The sequence below is a fragment of the Varanus komodoensis genome, unplaced genomic scaffold (assembly GCF_004798865.1).
Source record: "Varanus komodoensis strain SLA01 unplaced genomic scaffold, ASM479886v1 scaffold20_1, whole genome shotgun sequence".
NCBI classification, from domain to species: Eukaryota; Metazoa; Chordata; class Lepidosauria; order Squamata; family Varanidae; genus Varanus; species Varanus komodoensis.
Genome location: NW_025335587.1, coordinates 3,490,786 through 3,509,555, shown reverse-complemented (window position 1 = coordinate 3,509,555; position 18,770 = coordinate 3,490,786). Strand labels below are relative to the sequence as shown.

The 18,770-nt window shown below is 39.3% G+C and overlaps 1 protein-coding gene across 7 annotated transcripts in view; it reads left to right on the top strand.

The window, feature by feature from the left end:
- TUT4 (terminal uridylyl transferase 4) overlaps positions 1–18,770 on the top strand; it is a 50,356-nt gene that overhangs the window by 29,809 nt on the left and 1,777 nt on the right. For 6 of the 7 annotated variants that reach the window (XM_044429904.1, XM_044429908.1, XM_044429903.1 and 3 more), the window contains exons 19-28: positions 3,843–3,932; positions 4,692–4,805; positions 5,638–5,715; positions 8,940–9,117; positions 9,336–9,383; positions 12,870–12,952; positions 13,627–13,742; positions 15,041–15,201; positions 17,170–17,270; positions 17,839–18,352. In XM_044429904.1, coding sequence (XP_044285839.1) covers positions 3,843–3,932; positions 4,692–4,805; positions 5,638–5,715; positions 8,940–9,117; positions 9,336–9,383; positions 12,870–12,952; positions 13,627–13,742; positions 15,041–15,201; positions 17,170–17,270; positions 17,839–18,352 — 1,483 coding nt within the window. The remainder of the gene's footprint in view (positions 1–3,842; positions 3,933–4,691; positions 4,806–5,637; positions 5,716–8,939; positions 9,118–9,335; positions 9,384–12,869; positions 12,953–13,626; positions 13,743–15,040; positions 15,202–17,169; positions 17,271–17,838; positions 18,353–18,770) is intronic. The other variant, XM_044429909.1, reaches the window with a different exon arrangement.

Here is an 18,770-nt window from a genome sequence, read left to right as displayed (position 1 = left end):
AATCAGAGTGGGAGGGAGAAAACAAGACTAGTTTTATTGTGCAAGACCCAGGAATACTAGCTGGAGACAGTGATGTGAGGTGGCATTTTTTCCAAAATGATTTTTTTTCAAGAGAAATTGTAATGTAGTATTTTTCTCTGGAAGATTTTCTACACCATATATGCCTGTGTTTACCCAGAGCTGTCTGGGCTGCTGCAGTGAGATGAATCATGTTAGATGAGTAACCTCTCCACTGAAAAATTAAGTATGACATCCTCTTTTGTGCATGATGCAGTTAGCTCCTGGCTGGGTCTGGCAGGCTTATACATGGTATATTTGCCATGAACTGCTAACATTCTTATAATGAACTGAAGGAAAACTGAAACTGAAGCTGTGATTACAATTGGTTTCACTTAAGAGTGTAAGAGCTGTGCTAGATGAGACCAATAGCCTGTCTAGTCCAGCATTCTGTTCACACAGTGGGCATCCACTTGTTCACAGGGAAACCACAAGCAGGACATGACTGCAGCATACCCTCCTGTCCAAGTTTCTCAGCCTGTATCTGCAGACAAATATTCTTTCGTGAAACAGAATGTTTGACTAGTTGTTCTGAATCAAATTTTTCTTTACTTGAAATGAAAGTGATGAACAGTGCAGAGAGCAAGTGAAGCTAAAGGTGGTACAGTCACCTCAGCAAAGGAAAAATTAATCTTGATATAAAATACATAATCTCTCTTCAGGTATAAATCTTACAATGTGTTCTTTCAGGTATAGCCACTTTTTGTTAAATATAAACAATCATAAGGAAGCATATAATACTGCCTTTATATTTTTAAAAATACACAAAGTATTTCCACATAAAGCTTTGAATGTGTTTGAATGCAGCATTTAAACTATATTCTGTGGTTAATTTAAGTTTGTCCCAAACAAATCTTTCAGTTCAAATATTTTGTAGATATTGGGGAAGCTTGATATGTTTATACTGCACACAGAATTTTTAGTTCTCTTTACTAAATATGAGATACATTGTGTGCTTATTGGGGGAGAATGGATGTTGGGAAGTAAAAAAATGAGTCAAGCCTGGTAAATTAAATTGCATTAATTACGGTGCAGGAAAATTTTCTAGTTCTAGTTTTTCTGGAAAAACCCACATCATTGGTTTGAAGGACTAGGGGAAAAATCCACAGTAAGCCCAACCTATTTGGCCTCTATGAGCACTTTTTATATGTAGATTTCCTGGGTGCATATTCCTTTGTTTCCAAAAAAAAAAAAAAAAAAGCTCAAATTAGCCAGACAGATTTTTAAAAAATAACCCTTTTGACAGTTATCACATGTAAGTACTTGTGAAAAGATGTAGATCTCCTCTTTCTGGAGTACCCAAAGGGTTGAGGAAGTATGGAGGGCACTGAGAAATCTGAGGGCAATACTTAAAAGCTTAGAGGATCCATTTGCTAAAGGGACTCACCATAACCCTTCCGGGCAAAATTCTCTTTGCTGCTTTCCTTTCCAAATGGCAGTTGTGCAAATTAGCGTACATGGAGTCCTGCTTTGCTAGTGTCCATGAATGTCGTGTACTGAACTTAGCAGTCAAGATTCCACATTTTGGGGAACCCCTAAGCATGCAGCTGCACAAGACTTAAAAAAAAGGGAGAGATAACAATTGTGCATTACTTCTGCCACCTCAAAAAAAAAAAAAAAAAAAAGCTAGTCAGGGATAAGGATCAGTGATGGTTGCTGCAAAGTGCTGCTTCGGCATCAGAAGAGTGGCACTCTCTGGCAGTGATGCAGATGAGATCATCAAGTAGGTTTTTTGCCACCAGTTCTCACAACCACTAATGAGACCAGTCTCTTAGGTTTGTACAACATGGCAACTCATTGTGGATTCAACAACCCCTAGGACAAACTGTGCTATCCTAAACAAGCCAACCAGAGGCAAGAAGTCTGGGGACAGCCTGGAAGCCCACTGTGGTTACTTACATATGCGGGATTGCTGTGTGTTGTGCAGGCGCAGTCACTGAAAGGAACAAAGATTGGGACTATGGCTGAAAATGGCTCAGCTGATCATGTTCCTTTGCATTGCTGCATTGATAAAAACAGGAGTGTATCTTCAGAAAGGTCAAAAAAGTACAATAAATTTAACTTAACAGTCCATATAAGATGCTCTTTATAGCACTTCACAATAATTGATAGCACATAATCTTTCCTAATTTTCTTGGCAACTAGTTGAGAGCCAGTGTGGTGTAGTGGTTAATAGTGTGGGACTGGGACTTAGGAGGTCTGGGTGCTGGTCCCCATTTAGCCACGGAGTTAACTGGATGACTTTGTGACTTTGGTAGCCCAACTTACCTCACAGAATAAGATAAAAGATAGGAGAGGAGGAGGAAAATTAAGCTGCCTTGAATTCCTTGAAAGAAAAGGTGAAGTATAAATATAATAAATAACAACAACTCAGAAGAAAAGTAGTTGCATTCCAAGATGACCAATATTGCAGAGTTCTTACATAGTGGACAATGAAGAATGTTATGTACCTTATCCTTGATTGAATTTAGGCTCCATGCACATAAGCTATGATTGTTGGAGCCTCCAGATATCAGTCATTGATATATGCCAAAGACCTCACAATGTGAATGGAAAATGCTTCTACTTATGGAAAAGGTTTGCAATGTCAGCTGACTTCCTCACTTCATCTGCACTGCCCCTCCCCCCCGAACCATTCCTGAAAGTCCATCCTTTCAATATCAGTTTTCCTGGAGAAAAGAAGGGGCATAAAAGGCATGTTTTTTAAATAGAACCATTTTCAGAGTTGCTGGGATCAATGCTTGGCTTGAAAACTTGTAAAATGCCCTCAACAGAGGGAAAGTTGAAAGTACTTTTGCTGTACATTGGGGTGGGGAGAGTGCAGCACCCCGCATCCCTAATTCTTAACCAAGTCTAAACAGAATACTTCAAATGTCAAATTTAGTTTGTATGCAAATTTGGGTGCCTTCTGGGAGTTCTGTAACAACTACACAACACCGAAAGGAATAAATTTAGCTTGGGATCAAGCTAAACTTAACCATTTAGCACTCTGCAGTGCTCTGGAGTGAGTTACCACTAACTTTTCTCCCTTTTGGACGAGATGCCTCAGAGAATGTGGGTAATGCTGGCTCACAGAGGTCCTGAGATTATCATCTGTACTGTACATGATTCACTTAAAATGGATCATCATAGATGTTATCCCTAATCTTTTTTATTCTACTTTTTCAGTTGTCAATATTTTAGGAAATTAAGTCATATGCTAACATGAACGTTTAAATTTTACCATGTGGTATTCAGAATAAAAAAATGAATTTCTTAAAATGATATCTTTCATGACAGTTTAATGTATGGAGACCAAAATACTTAGCCCCAGTTTCTATTTGAAGGGAGTCATAACGCTGGTCCATTAGCCCCCGTGGTCTTTGCTCTAGAGTGGACAGTGTATAGCGTTCCAGTCCCAGCTCCACAATTATTTTGCATAGTTTTGTTGTGTATGAACTGGCTGTGATGGTAAGTACAAATGGGAATAAAAGGAGCCCAGTTTTTCTTCTGTGCTTGTGATTTAGGCTGTAATTCTGATTAACTGAGGAGTAATTTCCATTTAACTCACTGGGACTTACTTCTGAGTAAACACTCTGTGCTGCAAAACTGGCTACTTTCTGCTGTTCATACTATGCAAGTTCTTCCCTAAATTTGCATTTGGTGTTCTTGTGACCTGCCTGTAATTTTGTGAAAATGTCTGTTGGTACAGAATAGTGTTATATAAGGTCTCATGTGGTTGGATTGCACATTGTAACATACTGAACATTGCAGCCTGATATCTAAAACTTTGACTTACTTCCCAGGCTCAGCACAATACGAGAATGCTTGCAACTTATGCAGCCATTGATCCAAGAGTGCAATACTTAGGATACACCATGAAAGTTTTTGCGAAGGTAAATATAAGTGACAGAACTAACTTTAACATTTGTATTGTAAGTGCACAGAAATTCCTGTTCCAAAAAGTTGACTCTGTTTCAAATGAAAGTTGTTTTGAAAATAGTATTCAAAAGAGTTAAACAGTTGTGCAGACTTAAAGTTTCCACAATTTCTGATTTAAGGCAGCATCTTTGAAATTGCTGTGGAAGCTAATGTTATTCTTAGTATATCAGTCAATACAAGGCTTTGCACAGTTGCACAATTCATAAATTACACATATAAAGTTTATATAATTGCATAAATGCAGGTGGCACAATTTATATTTAGATTGCATATTTATCATTTTACTCTCAATGGTGCATTAATCAGAGTGAAATATATAAAAGCAATGATCAAAAGCAGAGTTTAAGCACACCTGAGGATTTGCAGGGTGGAATTTTCTACTTCTTGGAAGAGCAGATATCCATGCCATATCATAAATGTTAGTTTAAGAACTCTCAGATAACATGGGAATTGCTGCTGAAGAAACAGATTAATAAGGACCATATGGAACTAGTTCTACAGGTCTTTGGAGCTTTATCTTTTTCTAGGTGCCTTTTTGCAAATAAGAACTTTAATTATCTTTGTGCATGTTTGATTTTAGGTTGGTTTTAATATGTCCCAGAGCTGGATTTGGCAGTGGCACCACAAAATAATGAAACAAATACTATTTTTTCTAATTGTTAGAGGTTAATCTCTTATCATATGTTCATTATATTCAAATTATATGTGACCAGCGCTGTGATATTGGAGATGCATCCAGAGGGAGCCTGTCTTCATATGCCTATATCCTTATGGTGTTATACTTTCTGCAACAGAGAGAGCCTCCAGTAATTCCAGTTCTTCAAGAGGTAGGCTTTTAGGAAAAGGTTCCATGGGAAATAATTCTGCGAATTCTGTTTCTTAATTGCATGTGAAACCAGTGATTGATACAGTTCTTTCTGCAGAGTAGTTACAGTTCTTTCTGCAGAGTAGTTGAAGTCAGAACTTTTATCTTTTCCTAGCCACTCCATGGGTTCTTAAGCTTGTTAGTGTGAGCCTTTCTTAGTAGGGATTATAAATCATGATGATAGCACATGCGGAATTCTTTCTTTGAATACACACTGTAATCAATCTGTGCAGTTTTCATATTCAGTGTAATACATGGGGGAGCATATTACTTTGAACACAGAAGTGCTGTATGTCTAGGAATGTTCGTAACATGTAAAGCTGCCTAGAGACAAGAAAAATGTAAGCATTTTCCTATGGAGCTAAATGCAAAGAAACCAGAATAATCTCTGTTTTGATTATTTGTCAAGGCTAAATGGTGAAACAATTATTTTAGCTTGATTTAAAAAACCAAACCAAGGTGTCTGATATGTCACATGCATTTGTAATATAAACCTCCTTTTGAGCATATAGAGACTGCATATTTCATTGCTTTAACTACTGAGGAACATAATCATGTTTTTGTACCCTACCTCTCTAGCATTACAGATAAGAGGGAACATTATCATAGAATGTTTGAGCCCCAGCATATTTTGTTTTTAAAATAGTAATGATAGAACTATCTCTGGAAAGATCCACCTAGACCCCTAAGTAACATTTCAGTGACATTCTTGTTCTTCTCAAAATAATATTTTTGATATATTGAATTTGTTCCATTTTCCCCATTTTCTTTCTTTACTCTTTATGGTATTCTAGATATTTGATGGACAACAGATCCCTCAGAGGATGGTCGATGGATGGAATGCTTTCTTCTTTGACGATACTGATGAACTGGTAATGGTGTTCGGTTTTATTATCCTACTTGAACTTTTCATAATTCATAGAAGTGCCAGAGATATGTTTGATATTCTACAAATGAAAAAAGCAAGTCCCTGCAGAATCTTTTGAACAAACTGAGGCAGACATGGGAGATTAAAGAGAAATATTAACTATATCAAGAGACATGGAGTTAGCAAATCTTTCAGAAACCTGCTATGTTTCCCTTGATGACTAGTTCATATTGTAGCTCTCATAGGGTTATGCTTAGTATAATATGATTCAGTAACCCAGTATGTAGCGAGGAACCCATTTGTGCATTATTTAACCCATGGTTGGGAGTGAGTTAATGTGCCACCCTCACCCATCACTGCTTCTGCTTTGTTTCCTATGTTCACCAAAGAACAGCCAGGGCATGCAAACTTGGAAGTCTGGGTTCAGGGTATTTCACTTCGTATTTGGGTGTGGAGGCAGCACAGGGGTATCCTAGGCATCAGTCCTAGCATACACCCCCTGAAAAACTGTTTACTATCTGAAACTTGCTTGTTTACTTCTGATGATTGCTAGCAAGTTAGATGTTCCATTCAACCTATAGTGCAAAAAGCAAGTAATGGTGTAGTTTGCACTATGATTTGGGTGGTTCTTCTTGCCTTTCAGCCTTAATGTGTCTTGCAGTCAAAGAACAATCTGTCTCTACATTGTTTCTGCATTGAAGATATTAGGAGGGAAGGTTGTTGTTGTTATTAGTCACGAAGTCATGTCTGACCCATCGCGACCCCATGGACAACATTCCTCCAGGCCTTCCTGTCCTCCACCATCCCCCAGAGTCCACTTAAGCTCACACCAACTGCTTCAGTGACTCCATCCAGCCACCGCATTCTCTGCCATCCCCTTCTTCTTTTGCCATCTATTGTTCCCAGCATTAGGCTCTTCTCCAGGGAGTCCTTCCTTCTCATTAGGTGACCAAAGTATTTGAGTTTCATCTTCAGGATCTGGCCTTCTAAAGAGCAGTCTGGGTTGATCTCCTCTAGCACTGACCGGTTTGATCGCCTTGCGGTCCAAGGGACTCACAGGAGTCTCCTCCAGCACCACAATTCAAAGGCCTCAGTCCTTTTGCGCTCAGCCTTCCTTATGGTCCAGCTTTCACAGCCATACATTGCAACTGGGAAAACCATAGCCTTGACTATATGCACTTTTGTTGGCAGGGTGAGTCTCTGCTTTTTAGTATGCTGTCTAGATTTGACATAGCTTTCCTGCCCAGGAGCAAGCATCTTTTAATTTCTTGGCTGCAGTCCCCATCTGCGGTGATCATGGAGCCCAGCAAAATAAAATCTGTCACTACCTCCATTTATTCCCTATCTATTTGCCAGGAAGTGAGAGGACCGGATGCCATGATCTGAGTTTTCTTAATGTTGAGTTTCAAGCCAACTTTTGCGCTCCCTCCTTCACCCGCATCAAGAGGCTCTTTAGTTCCTCTTCACTTTCTGCCACTTCACAGTGGTATCGTCTGCATATCTGAGGTTGTTGATATTTCTCCCGGCAATCTTAATTCCAACTGGTGATTCATCTAGGCCCGCCTTTCTCATGATGTGCTCTGCATATAAGTTAAATGGGCAGGGCAACGGTATACAGCCTTGCCGAACTCCTTTCTCAATTTTGAACAAATCAGGGGTTCCGTGTCCAGTTCTCGCTGTTGCTTCTTGACCCGCATATAGGTTTCTTAAGAGATAAATAAGATGGTCTGGTACTCCCATCTCTTTAAGAACTTGCCACAATTTGTTGTGATCCACACAATCAAAGGCTTTAGCATAGTCAATGAAGCAAAAGTAGATGTTTTTCTGGAACTCCCTAGCTTTCTCCATGATCCAGCGTATGTTGGCAGTTTGATCTCTAGTTCCTCTCCCTCTTCGAAATTCTGCCTGTACTTCTGGTAGTTCGCAGTCTACATACTGCTGGAGCCTAGCTTGTAGGAATTTGAGCATAACTTTGCTAGCGTGTGAAATGAGTGCAATGGCGTGGTAGTTTGAGCATTCTTTGGCATTGCCCTTCTTTGGGACTGGAATGTAAACTGACCTTTTCCAATCCTGTGGCCACTGTTGAGTTTTCCAAATTTGCTGGCATATTGAGTGTAGCACTTTTACTGCATCGTCTTTTAAGTTTTTGAACAGCTCAGCTGGAACACTGTCACCTCCACTAGCTTTGTTGCTGCTCAGACTTCCTAAGCCCATTTGACTTCACATTCCAGGATGTCTGGCTCGAGGTCAGTGACCATCTCATCGTGGTTATCACGGACGTTAAGCTCTTTCTTGTATAGTTCTTCTGTGTAATCTTGCCACCTCTTCTTAATCTCTTCTGCCTCTGTTAGGTCCCTGCCATTTTGTTCCTTTATCATGCCCATCTTTGCATGAAATGTTCCCTTCATATCTCCAATTTTCTTGAAGAGATATCTGGTCCTCCCTATTCGATTGTTTTCTTCTGTTTCTTTGCACTGTTCATGCGATGGGGTGGCGTAGAAATGTTTTAAATAAATAAATAAATAAATAAATAAGAAGGCATTTTTACCTCTTCTAGCTATTCTCTGGAATTCTGCATTCAATTGGGTGTATCTTTCTCCTTCTCCCTTGCCTTTCGCTTCCCTTCTTTCCTCAGCTATTTGTAAAGCTTCCTCAGACAGCCATTTTGCTTTCTTGCATTTCTTTTTCTTTGGGATGGCTTTAGTTGCTACCTCTTGTACAATGTTGTGAACCTCCATCCATAGTTCTTCAGGCACTCTGTCTATCAGATCTAATTCTTTAAATCTATTTGTCACCGCTACTGTATATTCATCAGGGATATGATTTAGGTCATACTTGAGTGGCCTAGTGCTTTTCCCTACTTTCTTCAATTTAAGCTTAAATTTTGCAACAAGAAGCTCATGGTCTGAGCCACAGTCAGCTCTTGGTCTAGTTTTTACTGACTGTATAGAGCTTCTCCATCTTTGGCTGCAGCGCACATAGTCAATCTGATTTCTGAGTTGACCGTCTGGCGATGTCCATGTGTAGTCGTCTCTTGGGTTGTTGGAAAAGAGTGTTTGCTATGACCATCGTATTCTCTTGACAAATTCCTTTTCTTTTTGTGCACCTTTACATCAGACATGTGAAGTATTTCACAATGTGTTACTTCAGAACCATCCCAAAGTTAAAAGTATTATGTTTAGAAGAAAATGTACTGTGTTAACTTTATATGCTATACCCTTTATACAGAAAAAACGTTTGCCTTCTCTTGGGAAAAACACAGAATCACTGGGAGAACTCTGGTTAGGGTTACTGCGATTTTACACTGAAGAATTTGACTTCAAGGAATATGTTATCAGCATTCGGCAGAAAAAGCTGTTAACCACCTTTGAAAAACAGTGGACATCCAAATGCATTGCCATTGAAGGTACTTACAAAAATATTTATTATCTAATAATTTTTCTGAAGAAAAACATTTTTCTGGGAAAGTTTCCTTGATTATAAATATCATTATATTGCATTGTTAACATTAATGTTAAACTTGACTTGTATATCATTCGTTGGCAGCATTAATTAATAGCAGACTTAAATGTTTCTGAATTTTTTAATCTGATCTTTTATTCTTATTTTTTCCTCTTTGCTTAGATCCTTTTGACTTGAATCATAACTTGGGTGCCGGAGTTTCCAGAAAAAGTAAGTCTTATTTATTAGTGTTAGTGTTTATTTATCCCTAATGAATTTCTAGAGCAACATTAATTTATTACATTACATTACATTACATTTCTCCTTCATGGATCACTGCCTTGTTGTGGTGAAGGGGCTTGCGTAGCTCAATGAAGCTATGAGCTATTCTGTGCAGGGCCACCCAATACGGACAGGTCATAGCAGAGAGCTCTGACAAAACGTGATCCACTGGAGAAAGAAATGGCAACCCACTCCAGAATCTTTGCCATGAAAACCCCATGGACAGTACCAAAAGGCAGAAAGATATGACGCCGGAAGATGAGCCCCTCAGGTCAGAAGGTGTCCAATATGCTACTGGGGAATAGCGGCGGGCTAGTACTAGTAGCGCCAGAAAGAATAAAGCGACTTAGTCAAAGCCAAAAGGACACATAGTTGCAGATGTATCTGGTGGTGAAAGGAGAGTCCGATGCTGTAAAGATCTATACTCCATAGGAACCTGGAATGTAAGATCCATGAATCAAGGCAAGCTGGATGTGGTCAATCAAGAGATGACAAGACTGAACATCGACATCTTAGGAATCAGTGAACTAAAATGGACAGGAATGGGTGAATTTAATTCAGATGACCATCAGGTATACTACTGTGGGCAAAAATCCCTCAGAAGAAACAGAGTAGCCTTCATAGTCAATTAAATTAAGAGTAGGAAAAGCAGTACTGGGATACAATCTCCAAAATGACAGAATGATCTCAGTTCGAATCCAGGGAAAACCATTCAAGATAAATAGTCCAAGTCTATGCCCCAACAACTGGTGCTGAAGAGGCTGAAGTTGACCAGTTCTGTGAAGGCCTACAACACCTTCTAGAATTAACACCAAAAAATGATGTCCTTATTATCATGGGGGATTGGAATACTAAAGTAGGAAGCCAAAAGATAACCGGAATAACAGGTAAGTTTGGCCTTGGAGTAGCAGGGCCCAGGCTGGTAGAATTTTGTCAAGAGAATACGATGGTCATAGCAAACACACTTTCCAACAATTCAAGAGACAATTCTACAATTCAATTCAATTCTTCAATTCTACACATGGATGTCACCAGACAGTCAACACAGAAATCAGATTGACTATGTGCTGTGCAGCCAAAGATGGAGAAGCTCTATACAGTCAGTAAAAACTAGACCAAGAGCTGACTAGCTCAGACCATGAGCTTCTTGTTGCAAAATTTAAGCTTAAATTGAAGAAAGTAGGGAAAAGCACTAGGCCACTCAAGTATGACCTAAATCATATTCCTGATGAATATACAGTAGCGGTGACAAATAGATTTAAAGAATTAGATCTGATAGATAGAGTGCCTGAAGAACTATGGATGGAGGTTCACAACATTGTACAAGAGGTAGCAACTAAAGCCATCCCAAAGAAAAAGAAATGCAAGAAAGCAAAATGGCTGTCTGAGGAAGCTTTACAAATAGCTGAGGAAAGAAGGGAAGTGAAAGGCAAGGGAGAAAGATACACCCAATTGAATGCAGAATTCCAGAGAATAGCTAGAAGAGGTAAGAATGCCTTCTTAAATGAACAGTGCAAAAAAATAGAAGAAAACAATTGAATAGGGAGGACCAGATATCTCTTCAAGAAAATTGGAGATATGAAGGGAACATTTCATGCAAAGATGGGCATGATAAAGGACCAGACCATCTTATTTATCTCTTAAGAAACCTATATGCGGGTCAAGAAGCAACAGTGAGAACTGGACACGGAACCCCTGATTGGTTCAAAATTGAGAAAGGAGTTCGGCAAGGCTGTATACTGTCGCCCTGCCTATTTAAGTTATATGCAGAACACATCATGGGAAATGCAGGCCTCTGTGAATCACCAGTTGGAATTAAGATTGCCGGGAGAAATATCAACAACCTCAGATATGCAGACGATACCACTGTGAAGTGGCAGAAAGTGATGAAGTGGAACTAAAGAGCCTCTTGATGCGGGTGAAGGATCTGGCCAGGGCGGCTTATTTTATACTGTATTGTTGTATTTTTAATTTAATAATTATATTTTTAATTTATATTATAATTATTTTAACTTAGTGATGTAAGCCGCCCCGAGGCTTCAGCGAATGGGGTGGCATAAAAATGTTTTAATAAATAAATAAATGAGGAGGAGGGGAGCACAAAAGTTGGTTTGAAACTCAACATTAACAAAACTCAGATCATGGCATCCGGTCCTCTCGTTTCCTGGCAAATAGATGGGGAAGAAATGGAGGTAGTGACAGATTTTATTTTCCTGGGCTCCCAAGATCACTGCAGACGGGGACTGCAGCCAAGAAATTAAAAGACGCTTGCTCCTGGGCAGGAAAGCTATGTCAAATCTAGACAGCATACTAAAAAGCAGAGACATCACTCTACCAACAAAAGTGTGTATAGTCAAGGCCATGGTTTTCCCATTTGCAATGTATGGCTGTGAAAGTTGGACTATAAGGAAGGCTGAGAGCTGAAGAATTGAGGCCTTCGAATTGTGATGCTGTCGGAGACTCCTGCGAGTCCCTTGGACCGCAAGGCGATCAAACCGGTCAGTCCTAGAGGAGATCAACCCTGACTGCTCTTTTGAAGGCCAGATCCTGAAGATGAAACTCAAATACTCTGGCCACCTAATGAGAAGGAAGGACTCCCTGGAGAAGAGCCTAATGCTGGGAACAATAGATGGCAAAAGAAGAAGGGGACGGCAGAGGATGAGGTGGCTGGATGGAGTCACTGAAGCAGTTGGTGTGAGTGGAGTCCGGGGGATGGTGGAGGACAGGAAGGCCTGGAGGAATGTCGTCCATGGGGTCGCAGTGGATCAGACACGACTTTGTGACTAACCACAACAACATTACATTTATATGCCACCCGACTGTGCCACAGCACCACTGGGTGGCTCACAACCATAAGATAAAATACAGTAAAAATACAGTAAAAACCAGAACACATTTAAAAATAACAATAAAATACAAGCAAAAACAAAAAAATACAAAACAAAGGTCTATTGCATTAGTTATTAAAAATATTTTTTTAAAAGGTCTTTACCTGATGCCGAAAAGAAAGTAAGAAAGGTGCCAGGTTAATCTCCTTGGGGAGAGCTTTCCAAATATGGGGAGCAGCTAAGGAAAAGTTGCTTCTCCTAGTAGCAATCCCTTTCACCTTCTTAAAGGATAGCTCACACAGGAGGGCCCCCTTCATAGATCTCAAAGGCCAGGTAGGCACACATGGGTGTAGGCGCTCCCTAAGATAACTGGGGCCTAAGCTGTTTAGGGCTTTATAGGTCAACACACCTTGAATTGGGCCCAGGCCACAACTGGTAACCAATGAGGATCTTTCAGTATAGGTGTTATGTGGCTACTCTAGGGGCTCCTTTCACCAGCTGAGTGGCCCTGTTCTGCACCAGTTGTAATTGCTGGACTGTCTTCAAGGGCAGACCCACATAGAACATGGGTTCTGTAATCTTTTTATTTGCTTTTTTTCTTTCACAGTGACCAATTTCATAATGAAGGCATTAATCAATGGGAGAAAACTCTTTGGTACCCCTTATTATCCACTTTTGGGAAGAGAAGCTGTAAGTTCTTCCAGTTTGTAACTTTTCTGCTGCAGCTATAAGTGAGCAAATAGCCTTATTGGAATTTCATAAGGTTATTTCAAATGCTGTGTGTCTGTTTAAGGAATTAATTCAGCTTGCATGTTCACAGGAGAAGGACTTTTCAGTACTTCCTGTCCTACTCAAAAGCATGTGATCTTTCGCTGTGACTGTTCTTACTTCATGATTATTTTATAAGGCTAGGCCTTCTGCAAAACTGGAAAGCATGCCCTTAGATCGTTATTCTGCTGCAAAATATATGGGCTAATAACCTGTGGCTACCTACCTGGAAATAAATCCTTTAAGACTGACTACTTAGTTCTGAGTAGACATGCATAGACTGCACTGATTGCTTTTTTCACCTGTCTTGTCTGCCAGAGGAAAAGAAAGCTATAAAACCCTAAATTAATAGTAATATAATTTCATTGCAAATGTGTTCTGAATTAATATGAAAAGGAGAACACCAACCTTGTTTTTGATGGTTCAGGTACCTGGGGATGGGGCCAGTGGAATTGTACCTTTCCCTTAATGAATATCTTGTTTATCAAGATTTGCAACTGTTGTTACTCCATCATGTTTTCTCTGTCTCTATGCTCTCTTTGTAGAAAAGTGAATGTAGGGAATACAAAAATACAGGTTTGTTTTTCCCCCTTCAGGAATACTTTTTCAACTCTAAGGTATTGACTGATGGAGAATTGGCACCCAATGACAGATGCTGCCGGGTCTGTGGCAAAATTGGACACTATATGAAGGACTGTCCCAAAAGGAGGAGGTTCGAAAAATATGTATACCACTTACTTACATTTGTGCTGAATGAAAATGAGGAAAACATTTTGTGAAGATGATTAAAATTTCTACATTTCTAGTTTTTTGTCTTTGCCTTTCTCAGGCAATAAAATTCACTCTCTTAATTATGCCTCTGAAATTTGTTTTTTAAAAAGCCATATATTTGGTGTTTTCCCTGAAAGAACTCTGCCTAGTCCAGGAATTGTTATAAGAGTGTGTGAAATATTGTAGGAGACTACCCACCCACTTGCTATGTAATCTTTGTATGTTTTCAGGAACAATAACATAACTGTGCTCTGCTCTAAAGAGAAAACAAGACCCAGAGGTTACTAGCATGATCTGTTTATTTATCTGGTTCACATGGCATAGTTCAAGTTCCATGATTTGTTTAATCCTACAGTGAGCTGTCACATGAATTCTGGGTTTGTAGTCACCTTTTTGAATATGCTGTTACTGTGTGAACTTGGCCATCATGAGTTATTGCCTTGGGTCATATAAGGATTGTTTAAGTTTCAAATAATATACAGTGACCAGGTTCACACAGTCTGGTATCATCCTGATTGGGAGTTGCATATTCACAATGGGTATGGGGATGGAAGCTAAACAGTGAAGAAAATCGATGCATTTGAAACATGGTGTTTGGGTAGAACTTTGTGAATATCCTGGACTGACAGAAAGATATCAAATGGTTCCTAGATCCAATCCCGATCTTTCCCTAGAAGCAAAAATAGTAAAACTCGGGCTGTCATAATTTGGACACATCATGAGAAGGCACAAAGCTCCCTGGAGAAGACAATCAAGGAGGAACAAATTTGAGATGGGTTGACTCCATAAAGGAAGTCACTGCCTTTAATTTCTAAGAGTTGAGCAGGACTGTACTGGAGAAGACATTTTGGAGGGCTTTGATCATAGGGCACTATAATAACAGCTACATGTACCACAGTTCATAATGAGTTTAAAAAATCCACAGTGAGCTGGCCACATCATGTGAACTGTTCCACTGAATCATTTCAAAACAAGATTCTTTTGGAAATATAGTACTGACTGCCGTTTTAATGGTTTCTACCTTTAGTAACTCTGAGAAATGGGAAAAACCACCTGTAGCAGTTTAGAACTTTCAAATTTACCCAGCTTAGTTTCCAATTTGTTCTTCAAGAAGTATCCTGAAATGAATCTTCAAAACTTTTTATTTCATCCCTTTCAATGTATACCCTGTGGGTCACTTTCTACAGTGAGACAGTTAAGGATATTTTAAAGCATTACTTTAATACTTTTTCCCTTTAGGTTGAAGAAAAAGGAAAATGAAAGAGATGATGAAAAGGAAGTAAAGGAGGATGATAGAGAGACTAGAGAAAAGAGGTGTTTTATTTGTGGTGATGTGGGGCATGTCCGAAGGGATTGTCCTGAATTCAAGCAGACAAGACAAAGAAGCAATGGTGTTCAAGGTAAAATAACACCTCCTAGCATTCTTCCTAAATTTTCCATTCTAGTACTTCCAGTTTTCTTTACACAGTGTTGTAATTAACTCCAACTGATTCACAAGATTTTCTAAGCTATGCATTTTCTTCACTAGATCATTTACTTGAAATAAACATGGAGTTCCTCCCCCACACATTTCATCAGTAAGGGCTGTCAAATAGTTAGATACTGCCACTGAAGGGAGCTCCAAGCACTTTCTAGCAGTGGCATCTAACACCCACCACTCTACCTGATAGAAGAAGCCAGTGGGTGACTTCATCTGCCACCCTCTTATGGGTTAATTACAGATTTTTTCTGGTAGATCCAATCACAGTGGCCAAAGCATCAGGAGATGGCAACATCTCAGTACTATCTTTCTAGGAGTTACAATATTTTTATTTACATATTGTATTCATATTACAATGAATTACATATGGTATTCATATTATACAATGAATTAATACTTTTAATAATTATGTCTTGTCCACATTGATTTTTTCCTTGACAGAAATAGTGTCTCATTCCTGCTCAGTATTTCCTAAATACTAGGTTATATAATTTTTGCCAGTTTGGTTGTCAGCAACTAATAGTGAAGGTGCATACAGCAACTTCCCTTACTAGCCACTGCTGTTGAGTTTTGTCAGAATTTTGAGCCCAAACATTTCTGGATGTATTTTTTTAAAGATGAGAAGCTGTTTTGATAGTTGGAAATGTCTGTTGCTTTGAGGATATTTTCATTATATTACAGTGTTAGACAGCAACATATAAGGCTATTGCCTGCAGTCCAAATGACAGCTCTGTTATTTTTTAAAGTTCTGAACACCAAAAAGTCCATCTGCTCAATTCAGACCACAATCCAATGAATACTTTCCTGGAAGTAAACTCTACTGAACATAGTGGGTCTTAAGCACTGGAATGTATTGTCAGTCTTTATACCAGTGTTGTTACTGATGTTCGTCAGTCTCCTTGTTTACATTCCTGCCTGTTGAATCAGTGATTTAGTTTCCAGAGTCTTTAAATCATATAAATTTATCCTCAAACATTTCTTCTATTTTAGACCTATCTTCCTGACCCATTGTAATCTCCAGAATTCCCTGAAATGTCAGTCATTTTATAAAACCGTATTATATATGTTAATTCCTGAGGCTTCATGTTACGGAATGGGATTAAGAACTGTCAGTGCTTTGTTTTCACCTTCAGTTGAGAAAGGAAAATAGACACCTAGTTTTTAAAAGCACTGAATAGCTAAAACATCACTTTCATGAAGCAGACTGTAGCTTGGGCTGAGCAGATGTCAGAACTACTAAATTTACACATTTTTAAAAACTAGAACCCTGAAACCTACCAGATGCAAAAAAGGATGTCAGGATGGGGGCAGTGAGAGAGAATACTAAAGGCAAATGCCTTTAAGCCAATGTCCTGACCAGTTGTACCAAAACTGAGCTTGCATTCCTTTCACATAGAAATGTATGCCAGTTCACCCCACAAGCTTTCTCTATTTCAGCAACCAACCCTGGCAGAAACTCATCCACCTTTATATTACCATTGTTAAATAACAGGGAGCCATTGCCCCTTGTTTATCTACTGCAAATCATCTGGAGATCCTGTTTTACATTTGGCCTGCCCCTGCTATCGCCAAACTAATAAAATAAGGATTTATTGGTGCCCTTTCTTACGAGTGGACTGTTGCTGGGATCTAAACAAGAGAGGTACATGTATGCTGGAGAACAACAAATATATCACGAGCTTTGTTTGCTGGTTTTGGTACAGCTGGTTTGGACTGTAGAGAGAAACTACTCATGCTTTTTAAAAAGTGCCTTGTCTCTGGCAGAGGACAACAGACACAGTATATAAATTTCTGCCTGCCCCATGCTTTTTGCTGTTTAGACACCTTTGTTGTATGTGGGTTCTTTCTTTGAATCAAAAACACACATTCTTAACATTTTATCATCTAGCTGCTCAGTTAGTCCGAAGCCTTGTAAACTCACAGCAAGTAACTGGATCCATTCAGCAGCAAGTGGAAAGACCTTTGCGTACTAGACAGCCATCAGAATGTGTAAGTTGCATCTGATCTAGTATTTTTATGAATAATGTTACATAAGTAACCAGCAGTGGTGTGCAAATTAGGCTTCCAAAGCTTCTTGCAACAGGAGACAGCTTGTACAATGTCAATAGTACTATGTATTTCATTATATTTTTAAAGCTTTTGTCTGAACTGCTACACACTATTGACTGCATTTGAGAAATTGTAAATTAAGGCCGACATTTTGAATAATTAAAGAGAGAGCATAATGCTAATGAGATGGATTTTCTACAAATTCAATGAATAAACTAATTGAGATGCTGGTGAGTGTTAATGGGGCATGTATCCTGGTAATACTACTAGTAGGCCACATGGCTGTTTTTCAGTGATGGAATTTATTCTGTATTTATTCTGCATCTAGTTAATGAAACCATATTCTTTAACTAAACTGGTGCATCAAATAATTTAGTTTACTGTGTTTCTGAGTTGAGGTGCAGTAAATGTGGGATCGAAAGGCTTCTTTGTGATAACTTTTTATGCAAAAGATGCTCAGACTAACTGATGAACTAATCCAAACTACATCCTTTTTTCCCCTCTCCAGTCTGATTCGCATCAATCATCTTACTCTCCACAGCCTCAACAATTTACCCAGAACTCCTCTCCACCAACCTCTATTAACCAGACTCAGCCACAACCAATATCCCAGCCAAAGCATGCTCTGCAGCCCCAGCAAGGGGTGCAGCCAACCCACCAGGTCCAGCTGCCTTTGTTTAACTTTGCCCAATCTCCCCCAGGTCAGTATTCCCCCTTGCCTAACCTGGGACTATTTCAGATGCACCATCACCACCACCAAATCCAAATTCCTAACACCACGTGGCCTCTTATTCACTCTGCACCGGGTAATCCTTCTCACGCTACAAATGTTCCATTTTCTGTGAGGGCTGGCAGCAGCACACCCAATAACCAGAGCAGCGTAAGCTTGAATGATCCCAGTATCATCTTTGCACAGCCTGCTGCCAGGCCTGTAGGAATCCCCAGCAACTCTCATGAGGGACACTGGCACAACCCTGTGACTCTAAGCTCACTGGTGAACAATGGCACGGTGGGGAATTCAGGTAACTCTCCTTTATTTTTTCCTGTTTTGTGTGAATACTGATTGGGGGATCCTGATACTTTTCCAGGATGAACATGAAAAAATGTTTTAAAAAGACAAGATAGTCTTGTACTCACTAGACTATGTAAGAAAAGTGGTCCAGAAATCTAGCTTGGAGGGTTACTTACTTTAGATTTTAACACAAAAGAATTTGGACTTTCTACATAGAAATGGTAATTTCCAATTGGAGGCCTATGTACTAGATTTGAATAGGCCTGGGATCAAAAGAACCTTGAACTTGTACACAAAGCTCCCACACTTTTTCATCTGAAGCTCCATATGCTGCTTTTATGCTTCAGAAATATCTTGTGGGTGTTGCAAGGAGTTCTATACAGTTTTTGGGATGTTATTAAATTTACATTAAAAGCCATTGGGCCTTA